Here is a 17805-nt window from a genome sequence, read left to right on the forward strand (position 1 = left end):
ATAATCTAACATAGATCAACGCAAAACCAGGCACAAGAAAGCTTAGACAATTTGACTCTCTGAAACTGTGAACCCTCTCTACTGTGTGATGCAAAGTTAAAGGATATTTGGTGAAAATGTTTAGATACAATCTGTCTTTCCTGGGAATTAGCTGACTGTGTTCTTGGGTTTCACACACAACTGTAACCACAACTGGCTTCTAATAAGAATGAATGGCGGCTGCTGCAAAAGGCAAAAAGAACAGTGAGTGTAATGAAGCTGAACTACAGCGCCATGAAATAGCTTTAAAGCAAGCACATGAGAGACTGACAGTGACGGCGGGATGTAATGCATCGAGATCTGATGTTCCCTACCAGAATATCAGAGGAGTAATGAGACCAAGTGATCAAACATCTAAAGAAAACACAGCACTCGAGTCGTTTTCACAGATATGTTTTTATTTGTCAAACTGAAAGAGCTTTTGTTTGAAGCAACATCTTCTTTTTTTTTGAGTGTACACAGTTTCTCACTCTCCTCTGCAGGCTTGAACCTAACCAGCCTTGTTATAGGTACGTTTTCTACATAGTGATTGACACTCAGAGTGAGGAGGTAAGAAATGATATGTGAACAGCAGACACAGAAGTACAAAGACAGGATGAGTTTCCACTTTTGCTCCCGTTTCAAACCTGTGAGATGGACTTTTACAATGCACACGACAATGGATGGTGAGTACAAAGTAAAGGCTATCAGATCCTCATGATATGCAACAACATAATGTGCCTGTGGACATCTTTGTTATTCCTAACCGTTCAAAGTCATACATCATGCAAACTTCCTGCAAGCTTTGCAGCAGCCTGCTGACAGGAAGCTGACTACAAAGACCAATCCAAACAGATGCTGGCCATGATTTTGTTATTTGGCATGAACAATAGTCAACATGGAAAACGTTCAAGACAATTAGTTTGAGAGAAATAGTCTGTTGATGTTTGTTATGTGTCCGTGAACCTGGAGAATGACAGATTCACACTGAAAGCAAACATTGGTGTTATTGGGCAAATTATTGCAGGGTAACTTACTCTGCAGCACAGATGGTCTGGTGACTTAAGAAGAGTGAAAGAAACCTTTCTTTTTGAGCAAATTTGTACTGTTATAAATACTGTATGCTGTTTCATGATATCATTTCAAAAGTGGAATTTATGATTAGCTCCAATTATCATCACATATATAAAATAAATGCTCCTGATGTAGATCTTGAGGTCAGCTGTGAGGCAGAAACCAAAGCTGAAGGTGAAATGATAATCTGTAATTTTCTTACTGTGCTTTTCTGATTTCTCTTGTAGAATTAAAAAAAGAAAAAAATAAAATGCAATGAAAACAAAAGTGGCACTGTTGTATTCTCAGTCAAGTTATGTAGACTAAAATGATTCAAAAGGCATTTTAAATTAATCAAGGTGTGTGAGTTTTTTACCAGTGTCAGGCCAAGCAAATGAAGACCTCGCATTTGACATATAAAGTTAGTTTAGTGTCAAAAACCGACAAAAGGTTCAGGTGAAAAACAAAGCGCACAAGTAGATATGGCACCCTTAAGCTCCTACTGTAGTACTGGAGAGCTTTGGGAAAACTGTGGAGGGTGTAAAGCGCTGAAGTAATCCCAGCCTCTTCTAAAGCTGCGTAGCAGGTCTCACACGGCTGCGATACCTCAGGTGTTTGTTTGCTCCTATTTATTTAACCAGACAGGCATCGCTGTTTATCTACTGCAGGATACAACAGAACTCAGACAGTGGAAATTTCATATACAGAGTGGTTTGGGGGGTGTCACTGTCCCCTGTCACTTAATGTGTCTAAGTACTTTTAGCACCCTGGATCCACTTAAACATGCACGATGAAGCTGTCGTTTAATGTGAAGGTACCCAGCAGCTGTTTAATGCTTATTTGCTTGTAGTAAAGATCAAATTCCCTGAAATAAGACACTGCCCGTATTTAAAGTTGAGCTCTGTACTGTCACTAAGCGCCTTATTGTTGTAGATTTAAGATAATGACATATGATTTTATGTTTTAATCTTGGAACTTAGCTTCTCTTTTGAAAATAAAGAAAGTCAACAGTGATTTTTTTTAGATAATATAAGACAGCTTTCAATATTTGAATATGTGGAAATTATATAAACAATCCATCTCACTTATTTAACATTTATTTAAATTATATTAGACAGAAAATCTTCATATATGTGGCCAAAAGTTATACATTTGTGGGTTCTTGTGATTGACATCTATCCTGAGCTTTTTAATTGAGTCAACTGAGATCTCTGAGACAACACCAAGACATTAAACAAGGATTTTCTGCATCTGACAGCTGAGACAAATAAATCTAAATAAATACAAAAAATATAAAGCACAAACAATGATTCCAAGTATCTTAGAAAAAGTGAAGCTTAAAGATTAAAAAACAATAAAAAAATGGAAACTTCTTATGAAAGCATTACAACATTTCATCTAGAGACAGCCTATATGAGCCTCAGTGTCGGTGCTGCAGCCCCTCGTTACTGCAGTAAATATTGTCGCACGTATCAGTCATCCTAGGTAAGCTTTTGCAGTGTGTATTAATGTTTCAGAACTGTTTAAAAATGCACATAAAAATAGGTCCCTAAATCAAAGCCTTTGCTCTCAGGGCTGGAGGTTTTAAATGATTTGTCATAATATACATGTATAATTCACGCACCATGCAATTTCTTAAGTCTTTTACATAATATACAAGAGCATTAATAGTGTTTGGGTTGATGCAGTAATGCCAGTGTCCTTTAGGGTAAAGCATGGCTTGAAGAAGTGTTGTAACTGAAGGAAAAGTAGATTTGATGATGTGATAACGAGTGATCCTACATGAGGTTTTAGACAGAGTATCATGAATGGAGTTGGCTGTTCATGTCCAATGAAGCACGGCAGACAGATTTCACATCTCTGTTAAAAAGTGACACTGTACAATAGCCTCCATGGTAACAAGTTAAAACCACAGCATGACCCCCCTTTCCGACTCCAACCCCTAACTCACCCCCTCCCTTATATTTTACAGAAGTTCATTCAAACAGGATGGTGACTCTTGAGAAGAATAAAAAGACAAAGATCACACTCTAAGAGGAAACTCAAAGACAAAAGTGAATCAGGGGCAGGTTTGAAATCATTGTACAAAAAGAACAAACAGCAACCCACCACAACCAAACACGTATTCTTGAAAAATCCATTGGAAATTGATTTCTTTTTACAGGTTGCACAGTTTATTTTTGAAATACTGGGTGAGATTATCCAGTATGCCAAGGGACAGGGGACAATGGCGGAAAAAAAAAAAATGAAGGAAAAAGGTCTTCACTCTTCTTCTGTGCATCCCAGAATCTCTGCGCGCAAAGTGATCCTGCCGTACCATGACCAGGGGAGGATCCTGATGAGCCGGGCGTAGATGGGGGGATCTATCACGTTCTTTCTGTGCGTGTCGTTGTCAAAGTTCCCCTGAAATACCTGGAAGAACAGAACAATGGAGAAGTGTTGAGTTCTGCAAGTCAAAATAGTCTTCTGCACAGAAAAGGAAAATACCTTCAATTTTCCTCAACGGTTTGCGCTTTTATGTTTCTGGAATAATCAGAGGAGATTTTAAAAACGGCATGTTGTCTGAAAAAATATTCTCAGATGAAAAACAGGACATGAAACATATTTCACAGTTTGTGAACACTCCAGCTGCAGTTCATTTTAGACGTATCTCTGGTTTACCTCGATGGCCTCATGCCTGAGTGAGCACTGAATGACACGACAATCAGAGCTTCAACAAAAACACCGCAAATAAGTGAACATCCTCATCCTAAAGTCAGCCCTGATTCATATTTTCTTTTTCTCCGCGTTAGCTCATCGACAGCTTTCCCCTGTGGAAAAAAAGTGCATTGTTAAAGCAGCACAGCTGGAGTCCCACCTTCACAATTAGTGACAGACATCTACTGTTGCTCCTGCTGCTTACCAAGCAGGGGGATTTTATTATCATGCATTTTATGCCTGTTGGCCTTGTTTTCTTCCTGTGATTGTTTTTCTTTTTTTCACTTTCCCAATAAAAGAAAGGATTTTCTGGCGTGATTTTGCTCCAAAAGAAAAGCTGTCCACCTCTTGTGTTGGCTCTGTTAGTTTCAAAACGTAATACCGTAAATCCTCTAATAATGACCTCTATTCCATTAAAAAAACCTGTCTCCTTTAATGACCGGGTGCGTCTTTGAAGGAAGTGTATAAAAGCCGCCTCCCACTATAAGCTTTTTTTTTTCTTTTTTTCTGTGAAGTGCTACGGCGCTGTACCGACAGCCTGCATGCCCCGCCCCTCTGCATTCTTTTGCGCCACATTCGGAACAAGATAGACACGACAACAACAGAAAAAGCATGGCTACCGGTACACCAAAAAGACGAAAGTTTGACGTAAAGTTTAAGGAGGAGGCTTTGCGTTATGCAGCGGAGTATTCAGGAGAGAAAGCTGCAAATAGGATATTGGAAAAGACAAAAGGATGAGTTGATGGCTGCTGACAATAAACGTGCACGCCTCACCGGAGGAGGGAGAAAAAAAGTGAGCGAGGAAATGGAGGAGCAACTGATGGAGTGGGCGCTCGACATGAGAAGCAAGCACAACTGTGTGTCACCGTGTTATGGTCCTAATGAGAGCAAGCCTATCTCAGAACTGTCACCTTTATTGTAATTACACTATTTTACTCTGCTACTTTAAGGTACTGGAAAGGTGTGACCATACGTACTGTAACTGCACTACTGTTTATTACGGTTTAGTACTTGTTTTCAATAAATGAGCTCAGTACATTTTACCGGGTTCAAACTAACACAAAAGATCTTTCTGCTCTTTTTCAATTTTAAAATGTAAGCCCCTCTCTTGTACATGCCTCCTTTCATTAATAGTCTGGTGCCAGCTACAGTTGAGACAAATAAGCAACTATAAGAGGATTTACGGTACTCAAAGACTGTACTGTTATTCTGGATCAAGTCAAAACAAGTGTTGTATCCAGTCTTGCTGTATCTAACTCAACATTCAACCTTTCCAAAGGGAGATTTTAGGGTATGCACTGAACTTACACACATTCTGCATCAGTCAGGAGCTTTTAGACAACAACAGGTCAAGACTGAACAATCCAGCTCAAAGTGGTATAACTGACAGGATGGGGATGGGACGCTCTCTGTTGTTGATTATTAGAAGATCTATTAATGATGTGAGCTTAATAGACAACAGAATGAGGTACATTAGAAATAAATGCATCAACAGGACCTGCTTCATCATCCCAATCACACAGACATGATTATGTCAGTGTAACTGGGATGTCGTGGGACTCAGTGTAGTGTGGAACAGAAAACCAGTGAGCCGAATCTGAGCAGGTGCTGGAGACACAGGTTGACTTTTTTAGAGGAAAGCTTCTTGAAATTCTGTCTCAGGCTATCACCGCTGCTGCCTCAGATCCAGACGGTAACGCTAAACACAGTCATGAGCTGATGGCTGATCATCGTGTGAAGACAACAGCCGTGTAGGAAAACAAAGAGAGGAAATAGTGAAGACTACTGTGTGGCTGGTAATGAATACAGAAGAGATGAAAGGAAGGAAGTTAAAAGGTAAATCTTAGCAGTGTGTGGTGAAAAGGAGACATACTGACTTTTTAGACAATATTGGTTCTTTTTTGTAACAACAACCCAAAATGTAATTTAAAGAAAAAGTCGTAAAACGTGAAATGTAACAAGGTGCTGTTACGTTTCGGGATCAAACAAGACCACAGGGCCTTCTGAAAACCTCACAGAGCACAACTTAGACCACTAGGCCCTCTGCACACAAATTTCATACTTGAAATCAGTTTTTTTCAGAAGGCCACTGAAACCCCAGTTTCAGCCTAAAGTAACCAACATGTCTTATAATGAATGAAAAAATCAACAGGAATAAGTCCAAGTCCTTCTTGACTGAGTTAATCCACACACATGGACTGCGGCCTTGCTCGTGTAACCTTTTTGATGTGAGAGAGGAACATGTGGTGTTTAATGCAAGCTACTGTTTGAGCTGTGTACCAAAAGAATTCAAGTGTTAACACAATGACTTCAAGTATTGAATGAAGTTTTCAGCTGACAAATAGATCTTCATGTTTTCCCATATCCTTCTTCAGAATGTCTTTACCGCACACCCTCAGGTTGCTGTAAACATAATGATAGGTTTCAAACAGACATTTACACACAGCGTTCATTCAGCTAAGTGTATTTAAAAAGGTTGTTTGCTTGTTTACACTGCAGCTAAGACTAAATCCTTTCAGTTACTCTGACGGTGAGCCGGGTTTCATCCACCGCCATAACTTTGTAACTTGCTTTATAAAAAAGAAGAACAAAGTCATTGAGGAAATAAGAAAAACTGCGTTTCATCAGTGTCCATGAGACACCAGATTCTTTCTATCCCTCGTGTTGATAATATAAAAAAGTTTAGTGCTGAAATAAACACAATGTACTTTATTCACATTAGAAAATTGAACTAAGCTAACTAAAATAACTGGTTAAAGAAATTGTGACAGATATCTCTCCATCAAAATGACAGATGCAGGATGTCCAAATAACCTTTTTATTTCACATCCAGTCATATGCCCCAATCATTTAACACAGGTTAATATGGATTAAGTAATACTCAAGTTTTGCAGAAGCTGCAGCATGAAACATATGGTTTGCAGATGTTGCTGGCCAGAGGCAGCTGGTTGTATATAATTCAAGTGTCCCCAATCAATATGAAATAATGCAACAAGACATACTACTGCACTTGTTTCCTTGCAAATATGTATGTGTGTGTTTCCTTTCATATGAATTCCTTTGTGGATTTCTTTGGACTGTCACCATCAGTAGTTTTTTTATCCCTCGTGCTGCAGACTAGAGCTGAAACCATGTGACAGGTGTACACTTTCATTACCTGCCTTAGTTCACATGTCTGATACAAACGAACGCAGGCCACCTTTTCATCCAGCGTTCTCTTTATAACAGTTTCCTTCAGTGGTAGTGAAAACTGTTCTCCGCCCTGTTTTCTCATCTGTATCACAGCATAAAGTACAGACTGTAGTCGGACATGGTTTGAATCTGGAGACAAGAAGAAGAAAAACAGAAGCAGCTTTCTGCTGCCTGACGTTTCTCCCTGCCTCATATGTCTGTGAAGGAAGAGATCTGAGCGACAGAGCTTAAAATATGCAAGGTTTCCTTATCTCATTATTGTGCTCTTCAGCATATGAAACCTTACACTGATTCTGTCTTGGTGATGGTCTGACAGACATTTTGGTTTGAATGAGAGCAATCAATTCTCTTTAATGCAATGAGGTCATTTTGAGATAGGGTTCAGAGCAGGAGTAGGGTGACATTTCAGACGCTTTAAGTCATTTTTTTCTTCTTGAAAAGGGCGGAAGAATCGTGCTAAAGCCACTGGATGCACTGATCTAAATGATTTTGGTAGCTGCAGGAAGAGCAGCTGCTGCATTAGACAGAGATGTCTCAGACTAGTATAGCTTTATGTTGCAGCAATCCAACATGGAGTTAGACCATGTGCCTGCAGAAATTACCTTAACGAACCTACTCTGCATGTAGATATGATAAAATACATTTTATTGTTCAAGGCAAGGCAAGGCAAGTTTATTTCTATAGCACATTTCAGCAAAGCAATTCAAAGTGCTTTACAGGCAGAACAAATTATAGAAAACAATTAAATTCAATTAAAAATGAGATTAATTAAAAGATACAATAAAACAAAACAACAAAAAACAAACAAACAAACAAACAAAAGATTAAAATAGATTTAAAAAGATTTGAAAAACAGATTTAAAGATAAAAAAAGATTTTAAGATAAAATTTGCAGTGCAAAATTAAAGACAAGATATTAAAATTATATTAAAATTATTTCTTAAAATGCTCTAATAAAAGGCAGCTGTTCAAAGGAAAATAATATGTTATTTTATTTTTTAGTAGGTTATCAATATTTGATTGTTATTATTTCCAAGGACTGATCATAGGGGATGCAATAAGTTTCATAGCTGTAGCAGGTAGAGCGGTCGAATACTGTGTTTGTGATGAACAACCAAAAATAGGCACAGCAGTTTTATAACCACGCACCAAAATAGACTGTGTCAGGAACCAAAGTCATATATTCCATTACCAAGTTCTGTCTGACTCTCACTTTAAGGTGATTTAATCAAAAATATTAACGGTAATGTGTCAAAATGTACCTTATCTGAAAAATATCTACTTGTGTGTTGTAGTTTTGCTGTAAAAGGCTTTAGTCTTATTTGTACTAATGATAAAAATAAAGTTTTAACAGAAAAAACAACCACAACAAATATGGATTGTGTCCCACAAAACTGTGCCAATGGAAATACACAGAATTCTGAATTTAGTGACTCTTTTATTACTCCAAGAGTCCACAGATTGCATTTTTATTGTGTTAGCACACATACCTGGCAGCTACAAGGACATTTTAAATGAGCTGGATACTATTCCCAAGTGGTCAACTATGAAATTGAGTGGAATAAATCCCCTGCTGCCCAGAGAGCCTCGTCTCTGTCTATAAAAGAATGTGGCATAAAAGAAAACCTTGGATAGAAGACAATGAGTTGTAGTCTTTTTAAGTTGTAAATTGTTAAAACAGAGCTGTCAGACTCCCTCAGGTGTTGAAAAACTTTTTTTGTAACTTTTTGTCACCTCAGCTGGTGTGGATTTTTAAGATATATCAAATCAGAAACTTGACAAAGTCTAAAATAAGTCCCCCAGTCTCAAGATCAGTCTGTGTTGACCTATTCGTTTCACTTTTTATTACATTACAGAGGTGCAACATTTCTCATTTGGAAGTGAGAAATGTGTCACTTTCCAGGAGCGTCACCACAACTGTAATGTGTCAACCAGGGCACATCACAGCAAAACATAAAGGCAGGAAAGGAAGACCATCACAGCAGCAGCTGATTGAAACATGACAAGAATCTGTCTGAGACCGTCTGGGGAGCTTCACAGTGTCAGAGGCAATGTCTCTAAAATAAACTGTCTGGAGCAGGATATGTGAAGCACCACAATAAAAGGACAAATACCGTTAATACTGCAAAAAGAAAACAGCCATAAAAGTGCAGCTAAAAGCACCATATTGGCTAAAGACATCAGAGTGTATAAGATAACAAATAGGTTCAAATGATTTAAGTGATGCAGGCTGATGAGGCCGTTACTTCCAGTCAATCCATACAGTGATGAGTCACTATCTGCGGATGTTTCCTGAAGCATTTCATCGTTTGCTGCAACACAAGCAGTCTATCAACTGCAGCGTGCCATTTAAGACACCATCCACAAGTACCAACCCCTGCTCACTGTTTGAAGCCTGGACGAGCTTTCAAGAGGAAACATGGTTCCAGTCGGTTGTATGTATGGGATTAGTATTAATTGGAAGACGGCAGTCAAACGGGTAAATATCTGCTAAGATAAGTGTCATGGGAGCCCACCAGAACAAAGTGATCCGTGGACACCACCGTGGAGACAGAAATTGGATTTCCTGACATTTATTTCCATGTATTTAATTAGCTGGGGAAGTACACAATGCAAAACCTACAGGGAATAATTGTCATTTCATGATTAATATATTGATTTAACCATCTGCTTTACAATTCCCTCTTCTGAATCTCTAATTTGATACACAGAATAACTCTTTGTTTTAGCCATCCAGAGACCTGACGCACTCACTCAAAGAAAAATCAACTTGATTTAATCTTTCATAAATGCAGACTAAGCATTTTTGTCCAACTCCTACTGCGAAACAAGTCTTACGTAGCATATTTCACTCTATTTTAATCTGTCACTATGAATAAAATCTGGACCTGACCAGGTTGGAATTGCTTGGTATATTAGTGGTGATCTGATAATAACAAGCTTAGTGGTTAAATTTTGGGCCTATCTTGGTTGCCTAGTGGTCATGTTCCTCAAATACAGCCTCGCTTTTCAGAGTTCAACCCCATTTCAATGCCGTCCAACCTGTGGCCTTTTGCTGCACCATGTAAGAATCAACTCTATCCACAAGCGCCTTATCCATTTTGATAAATCTCAATAAAGGCTAAGAAAGCCTCTTAGTGACTCTTATTACTCCAAGAGCCCACAGATTGCATTTTATTGTGTTAGCAAACATACCTGGCAGCTACAAGGACATTTCAAACTCAAAAAAGAATCAACAGACGTGAGAGGTCCCTTGAGTCTTGCCTCTGGGCTCTTTATCTTGAAGTTTTCGTGTTTTTGCAGCATTGAAGCTAAATGCTGATGCTGCTGTAGTTTAAGGACTTTCAGTGCCATCTGCTACAGACAGAAGGGACCGCAGTGACCCCACCGACCATGAAGTGCTGCTTCTTGAAAGGATAAATTCAGAGTTTGGTATGTTTACTCCTATATCCTTTAATTCATTTCATTACAGTGCTTTCCATGATTACATAGACATCCTTGTGTGTGATGGTCAGGGCTCGGCAGAGCTATTGATTCAGACTTCAAAACAGCTGGACACATGAGCTATGAACAGTTTTGCTGCAGGGCTTGTATTATGCGGCTTTTCTGGTTATATTGCTGGAGACAAGATGATTTTAAACTCTTATAATAGATCTAATGAATGCATTCAAGTATTCAATCGATAGAAGTGCAATGTATCACAAATCTAAAGAGTTTAAATAACTAAATACCAGAACTCAAGTAGGGCTGGGCGATTATGGTAAAAATAAGAATCTCGATTATTTTAAGTGATATTGAAATCAAAATTAATGTACACAATTATTCATTTATTCAAAAACTTCAGTACTGATTTAAACACAACTTTAAAGAACCAGCAAGTGGCACATACAGTATTATTGATACACATAAGTCACACACACTCGCTGTGGCTGCACATGGAACACAGAAGAGCTATGAAGCACAGGAACTTGCATACATCTACACTGTGTGGCATATTAATTGTTTTTCTTCGATTGTATTGTTTTTATGATTGTCAGACGGCAAAATTGAAATCACGATTAAAATCTGATTAATTGTCCAGCCCTAAACTCAAGTCAGATAGCCCAGGCTTGATAAAACAGGACATTACTGGATCATACTCGTGTCTCAAGCCAACAATGAGTAGAAACAGGCACAAGAAAAAACAGACTCAGTATGGCACAAACGAGACTTCTGCTTGAGATAAACTCAGCCGGCTGTTCCTGACCTGTGGCCTGAAGAAGAAAGAGGAAGATTCTCACTCCTCTGACTGTCTGAGACGACTGGTTTTATTTGTGCAGGCTGCCAACTACAGGCAACTGAAATAGTAAGTCTCACTCCATCGCCCCCAAGTATAATTATTTTATCCAACAATCGAGCCACGAGCGTATAGCACCCATTTGTCTCAGTGTGTCTCGAGACTGACCCAGGAGCCACAACTCTGCTCCAGACTATTGATTTTCCTGGCGGCTGGAGTCTTGGGTCCGCATTACCAAGGGGGCCATGTATGCCTCTAGAGATACAACTTCCTGTGCTCCATTATTTAAACCTGCTGCACAGGTTAAGGCAGCAGGTCACTTAGATCTCTTCTCTCCCTCTGCCCTCATGTAGCCTTAGTCAGTCTCTGTGACACCAGAAAGTTCATTGACGGGTCAAGAGAGGACCCATGGCTTAGAGAAAGCAGAACTGCTTCAGCTAAGAGGATGGCAATGTGTTCCTCAGTTTGCTCTTTTAATCCTGGAGTGCATTAAACCTCACAGCAAACATTATTCACACTCTAAAAAAGGAAATATGATTATTAGCGGTAAGTCTTAAGATGATTGTGTTCGCGGCTCTCTAACATTCGGTTAGCCCCTGACCCGAGGGGAATTGAAGGCTCTAATGGCTAATTAACCCGGTGTCACCAGAGTGAAACACTATTAAACATAAATCAATTGCTTTTGTGCTTGATTGCCCCCATCAACTGAGTGTGTAAATATTGACACCTGGGATAGAGCAGCAGAGCAGAGACTAGCTAAAGTAGTGACCCAGGTGTGGAGAGGGAGCAGGTGTGGGACTGTAGCTGAGCTGATGTGCATAATTATGGAATGTATCCTGTTTTAATTATGTTTAAACAAAGGACTGTGCTTTTACCTGGCTCCGTTACAAGAGCAGTACACAGGTATTTGTGTGAGAAGAAAAGGCAAACAAGCCGTTCGATGGATTTTTGCAGAGGGATACTGTTGTGTGTGTGTGTGTGTGTGTGTGTGTGTGTGTGTGTGTGTGTGTGTGTGTGTTTGTGCGAGTTTGCCCCGCTTTGACAACATCTGTATTCTGACACAGCCTCCTCTCTCAATCTAGATCTAACTGCCTGCAGCCTCAGCCACACAGGAGCTGGAGGGGGGAGCTGAGAAGAATACTTACAAGCCTCTACCTCTGTGCCCCGACCAGACACCCAGACATGCACACACACACACACACACATGCACACACAAGTACACAGTATATCCCTGCCAAGTAAAGCATTGTGGTGTGGCAGGAGGAGCCTCGGGACTCCAGCAGCCAAATGTGTCCTCTAGCATTAATGGCTGCTTCAACTGACTGAAGGGGGAAAACACCTTGAAGAATCATACATCTGAATGGCCCCTCGGCTCCGTCGGGGGACAAACTGATTGACATTCTCAGAAGCCTCGCTAAACACGTCTGCCCTCTGATATAGAGCACACACACGCACACTGACTGCCTATCCTTGCTTTTGCTCTGAGTTATGCAGCAACAACAACAAAAGGAAAGGCTAGGCACACTCATAGAAAAGGCTTGTCCGTGGTTTAAACAGATTTGAAACTCATGAGTAGCTTGGCACAAGTGCTGCTTTCCACTGACTTACTTCTAAATAAATTAGATTTAAAAACAAAACACTAATTCCCAAAGATGTCACGGGTACTTTTCTCCCCATCACTCTGCTATCTCTGATCACGGCAGGCCTTCGGAGTCCTCCAGCGCTCGGTATTGAGCTTGCTTGAGTGAGAATCACACTGAGCATGCAGTGGCCCGTATCCAAAGATCATCATGAGTGTGGAAATTATAAACTCTGCAAGCGAGGATTCAGGAATGGGGTGGAAAAACATTTCCAAGCACTGGCTCAGTAAGGAGGATAAACGCTAGCTGGCTTTAGAGCAGTGTTACTTGGCCCTAACAAGGTGATGTCATACTTCATGTTTAGGTCAACCGCAGTGAAGCCAAACAGAGAAACGAAAACATAATTTAGGGAAAAAAATCAATTTGTGCTTGAAGATGAGGTTAACCTCTTAAACTGCTCAGTCTCTATGAGAAAACCAGACATCAGAGCGGATGTTTTCATGTGCATAGACTGCAGCTGAACTCTGGATCAAGTACGATGGTTAAATAGAGACTGGTGGGTGTCGAATCATTTTAACTATCCAGAAATTCATTTATTCTGGTATGCTCTAAAATATGGGGAATGGATTTTCATCCTTTGATTAAAAGCTCTAAAAATATGCATGAAAGATCAGCTGTAGCTGGGTTTAAACAAACCTGCCTTTAGTCATTATTCCCATACTGCAGTCTGCAAAACAAAGGTCTGAACTTGCACTTTCATTATCATGTTCAATTAAACAAACAGTGATGTGTCATTGTTTTATCTCATGTCACACCGTGCAAAATGTTGACCCTGAAACATCACACTCTTTTTACACCTGAATTTCTAAAAGCTATAAAAATTGAATTCGTGTTTTTGCCATTGGTTACAACATTTTATGCTGGGTTCAGTTGAATGAAATCTTCATACATCTTCACTTGAATTTGCTTTATGCAAATGCCTTTCCTAAGTGATGTCTCTTCATATTACTATAATTATTCTTTGCAATGCAGCCATGTTAAAACTTGATTCTGATCAGTCAGATCTGCGGGAGGAGTTCAGCACATTACACAGTTTCCTCTTAATACAGAAATAAAAGCATTGCTATCTGTTAGCTCCCTAGATCAGGAGGCGAGATTATTTTACCCAACAGATCCAGGCAACAGCAGCAGAGTAACTGAAGCCCCGTTTACACGGAGACTCCTTATTCCTTTACATTTCCAAAAGCCAACCGCGTTTACATGAGGACGGCGTGAAAACAACTCCAGGAAGACAAGTCACTTCTTCTGTTCTTTCTTTTTCTGCCGTTTTGTCGTGTGAGACGGTCGGCAATCCAACCATGACGCGCATTACTGCCACCTACTGGACCGGAACGGCTCAACTGGAAATGTGGCTGAGCGCACAGCCTTTACCTGAAACTGCGAGTGCGCATGCGGTGACGTCAGCGTTTCACCCTGAAACGCTCTGCTCTGTGTTTACAAGAAGCTGGATGGAGGAGCGGATTCAGATCTTTCCACTCTTGGGAGCGTTTTCAAAAGTTTGCGTTTTCACTGAAAACGCAACTGGGTCTCGTCTAAACGGAAGGCCAAAACGCAACGAAATGTTTGCGGTATCGACCGTTTTCAGCGTCATGTAAACGGGGCCTGAGTGTATCTTCAAGTTGTTAATCACTACAAAACTCTACAAACCATGAGCTGAAGCGAAACTGTGTTAAAAGTTGTGTGATTTGCCTCATTAGTATCTAGAGGTGCATCATCTGCAAGGCTAACAGCAAGAGAGCTAAATGAGGACACAATATCAACTTAGATACTCCTGGAGATGTGTGTTTTACCTTATCTGACATGACCATCGATGGATGTGTTCAGGTTAATGTGACACATAAAGAAATCAGTGGGCTAATGTTTCCTCTTTTAAAGTTAGCAAGAGCCTGTCATTCTATAATTATGCTAAATTGTTACTATGATGCTGTTAACCCGCCAAAAGGTGGGATAATGTATAGGGAGCAGAAAGTCAAAAAAATCTTGTTAGAGAGGATTGCTATTCCAGACATCATCCCTTGCTTAAACATGTTGTAATCATACAAGAAAATTGCATCATATTGTTTATTATCATTTATATAACTTTATAATAAAGCTCGATTGCTAGTGTCCCTTGTAGTAATTTGCTTTTTTTGCAAGATGCATGCTCAGTTGTCACTAAATCTTGTTTTCTTAATGTAACATACTCAAGAGGTCCCAAACGCGCAAATATGCAGACGAAGCAAGCTTATCTGTTCATGACACAGCAAAGAGAGGAAAGTAAACACCTCCTCTCCAGCGACCGGTATCTGAAAGACAAGAGGCTTCAGCTCTAGCTGTTACCCTGCGCCTGCAGCTCTCCTGATATCAGCACAGAGGCTGCTGCAGCCCTGCACTGTCTCTGTTGTTGTCATGGGCGATTGGAAAGGACATGTACTCTGTTGAAGGGCCGTAAACAAGATTTTCAGCATAGCACTGGCCAGAGCAGGTTGACAGCACGGTCTTATCTGATGCTAAACCACAGAGAAGCAGCAGGACGGACCAGGCTGGCCCAGTTTGAGCTACAGATAAGACCATGATGAAGGGGAGTGGAAGGGAGGAGCAAACAGGCCTAGAATTGTACATTTGATGCACAAAACTTGTAGGGGTTTGTTTTTTTATTATGTTGCCTGCTTCTGGTTTTTGTCCACTGAAAATTTTTACTTTACCTCTACCCTGAATGCTCCTTTCTTTTGTTGCGTGATGCATAATTCAAACCTCACTCAAACCCACCAAAAAAGACTCACTGTAGTGCATTTATTAATGCATTGTATTTTTCAGTATGTAAGCTTTGTGAACATGAAAAAAGACAATTGATATTCAGTCAACTGTTCTGGAGTTCCTAGTATGATGGTTTTTCCTGCTTGAATGTGTGTGACATGTGTTTTATGAGGGCTTTTACCTGGTGTTCTGGCTTCTTACCTTATCTTTTCCCTGTTTCTCGTCTTGATATACTTTCCACCGCTCTCCATCGTTACTGTACGCCACTTTGTAAGAGCCAACAAACTGGACATGGCCAAAGTCTTTAGCTCCCTGGGTGATGACTCCAGTGACCTTTGTCGGCACAAGCAAGTCCACCTAAAACGGGCAGAAACAGAAAAGAGTTAGGACAATAGTACATTGAGATTCTTCAAAAACTTTGCTTGTCAAAAAATGTTAAGAAGTCACATTTCCCCCAACTCGTCAGCATCTTTTTTCCTCTTCTGATGTCATCAGAGAGTTTAGGTATAAAGACACTGAGTGCAAAGAGTCAGTTTGAATTATTCACAGAATATTGAACAGCAAGGCAAAGTCCACAACCTCATCTCAGCAGAACAGAAATCGCATGCAGCAGCAGCATCTGAGAGGCAGACTGCTCCATTTGAGTAAATTTTTAATAGGTTCTCATTTGTTACAAACAATTTATAGCACAATGGTGCCAGGCAGTAAACACACACAAACTTTTACTTTTATTGATAGCTTTGGATTCAATTATGCTTCATTTCAGGGAAAAGCTTACCACTCTATTGGGTTCATTTGGCCCCATGGTTGAGCTGGTTCCTAACATGCATGAGGACAAGAATAAGTACTTCAGCTCTGCCACATTTACCTGAACCAAACTACTTCAGAGGAAATGTTTTGCATAAATGTCTGAAAGGGCAGAGCTTTTTACGGGTAAGGTTTTGCACTGTGTTAATTATGTCAATGAATAATACATGTGAACCATCTAAAGTGGAAGCAGAGAGGAGGGCGTTGCTTACTTAAATGGGCCATGCAGTATAGAGAGAAGGTACGGCTCACGTTATAATGGAATATCAAGGTTATAAAATAAGTCTCACTGGGGTTTCATGAGCATTAAGCTGCATATTTTGTAGATTACACTCAGATTAAAGGAGCTGTTTGTGTCAGCAGGTAATCATGAATCTGAGCAAAGAAAAATGACACGTGGCATTCCCCAGGGATCCATACCTGAGCCCCTTGTTTTTCATATCCTGATGTTGCTGCTCACTGGAATTTTGGAGTCTTTTGTCACATGGATGAGTTTAGAATGAGCAAACATTTTGGAATACTAATATTTTTGTTCACATAGCTCAATATAATTCATATTATGACTTCTTATCCTGGTTTGATCTTTAATCTCTTTTTAGAATTCTACGTTTGAGCATGGTTACCTTTATTAGGACGGCTTAAGAAAGACATACAGTAAAGGGTCTTGGTTGGGAGGCCAACCAGTGACTGCTGACACCTGGTCTATGTGGTCCACACTTAGACTGCTGGGCCAACAGCTCCCTGATCTTGTATCTTTCAATGCTCTTATTGTTTTGTTTGGAGCTCTGTAAAGCGCTTTGGATTTCTCCCAAATAAATGTAGTGTTTTACAACTAAACTTGCCTTTGCCTCAACCTCTGAAAGTGTTTGCTCTACATTTTATACAATACACAGAAGCTTATGTACATCTTTGAAGAAAATGAAGGTCATTGTTGTCTGTACAACTTAAAACCCTTGATACCCCTAAAAAAAGTTAAATCAAGGGTGTGAAATTTTAATAAGTTTCCATGAGCTTAATTTCTTTTCGCAGTATTTGAAGTGGCACTCTCCAAAGGCTTTTCTTGTGCATGTTTGATGATTAGACTGCTAAGAGTATCAAATATCTAACCATTTCATTTATCACATATCTATCTCACATATTGCATCAGTAAATGCAGGAGGAGAAACGATGCACAGCTTAAGATTTTTTGTCATATGGGAAAAATAGGGATAAATTTAGAACCAGTTACAAACAAGGGACAGGAATTAAAGCAAGCAGATACATTTCTTCTGCTGAATATACACAACTCTGAGACAACAATACATCACACCAATATGGCAGGTCATAGGCCAACACACACCATGCCACACAGCTCTGACAGATAAGCAAACAGCTCATATCTGTGAA

The 17805-nt window shown here is 39.8% G+C and overlaps 1 protein-coding gene across 3 annotated transcripts in view; it reads right to left on the reverse strand.

Annotated features, from left to right (window-relative positions):
- Window positions 1-441: 441 nt before the first annotated feature.
- edil3a (EGF-like repeats and discoidin I-like domains 3a) overlaps window positions 442-17805 on the reverse strand; it is a 129652-nt gene continuing 112288 nt past the window's right edge. Inside the window, exons 9-10 of one of the 3 annotated variants that reach the window (XM_074670475.1) lie at window positions 15814-15963; window positions 442-3483 (exon numbers count right to left, since the gene is read on the reverse strand). In XM_074670475.1, the coding sequence (XP_074526576.1) occupies window positions 3334-3483; window positions 15814-15963 (300 nt within the window). In that variant the 3' untranslated portion in view covers window positions 442-3333. Of the gene's footprint in view, window positions 3484-15813; window positions 15970-17805 lie in introns of all 3 variants that reach the window. The other 2 variants (XM_074670474.1, XM_074670473.1) reach the window with 2 other exon arrangements.

Source organism: Halichoeres trimaculatus, unplaced genomic scaffold, assembly GCF_033239565.1.
Source record: "Halichoeres trimaculatus isolate MK-OKI-2021-1 unplaced genomic scaffold, fHalTri1.1 fHalTri1_scaffold_5, whole genome shotgun sequence".
Classification (NCBI taxonomy): Eukaryota; Metazoa; Chordata; class Actinopteri; order Labriformes; family Labridae; genus Halichoeres; species Halichoeres trimaculatus.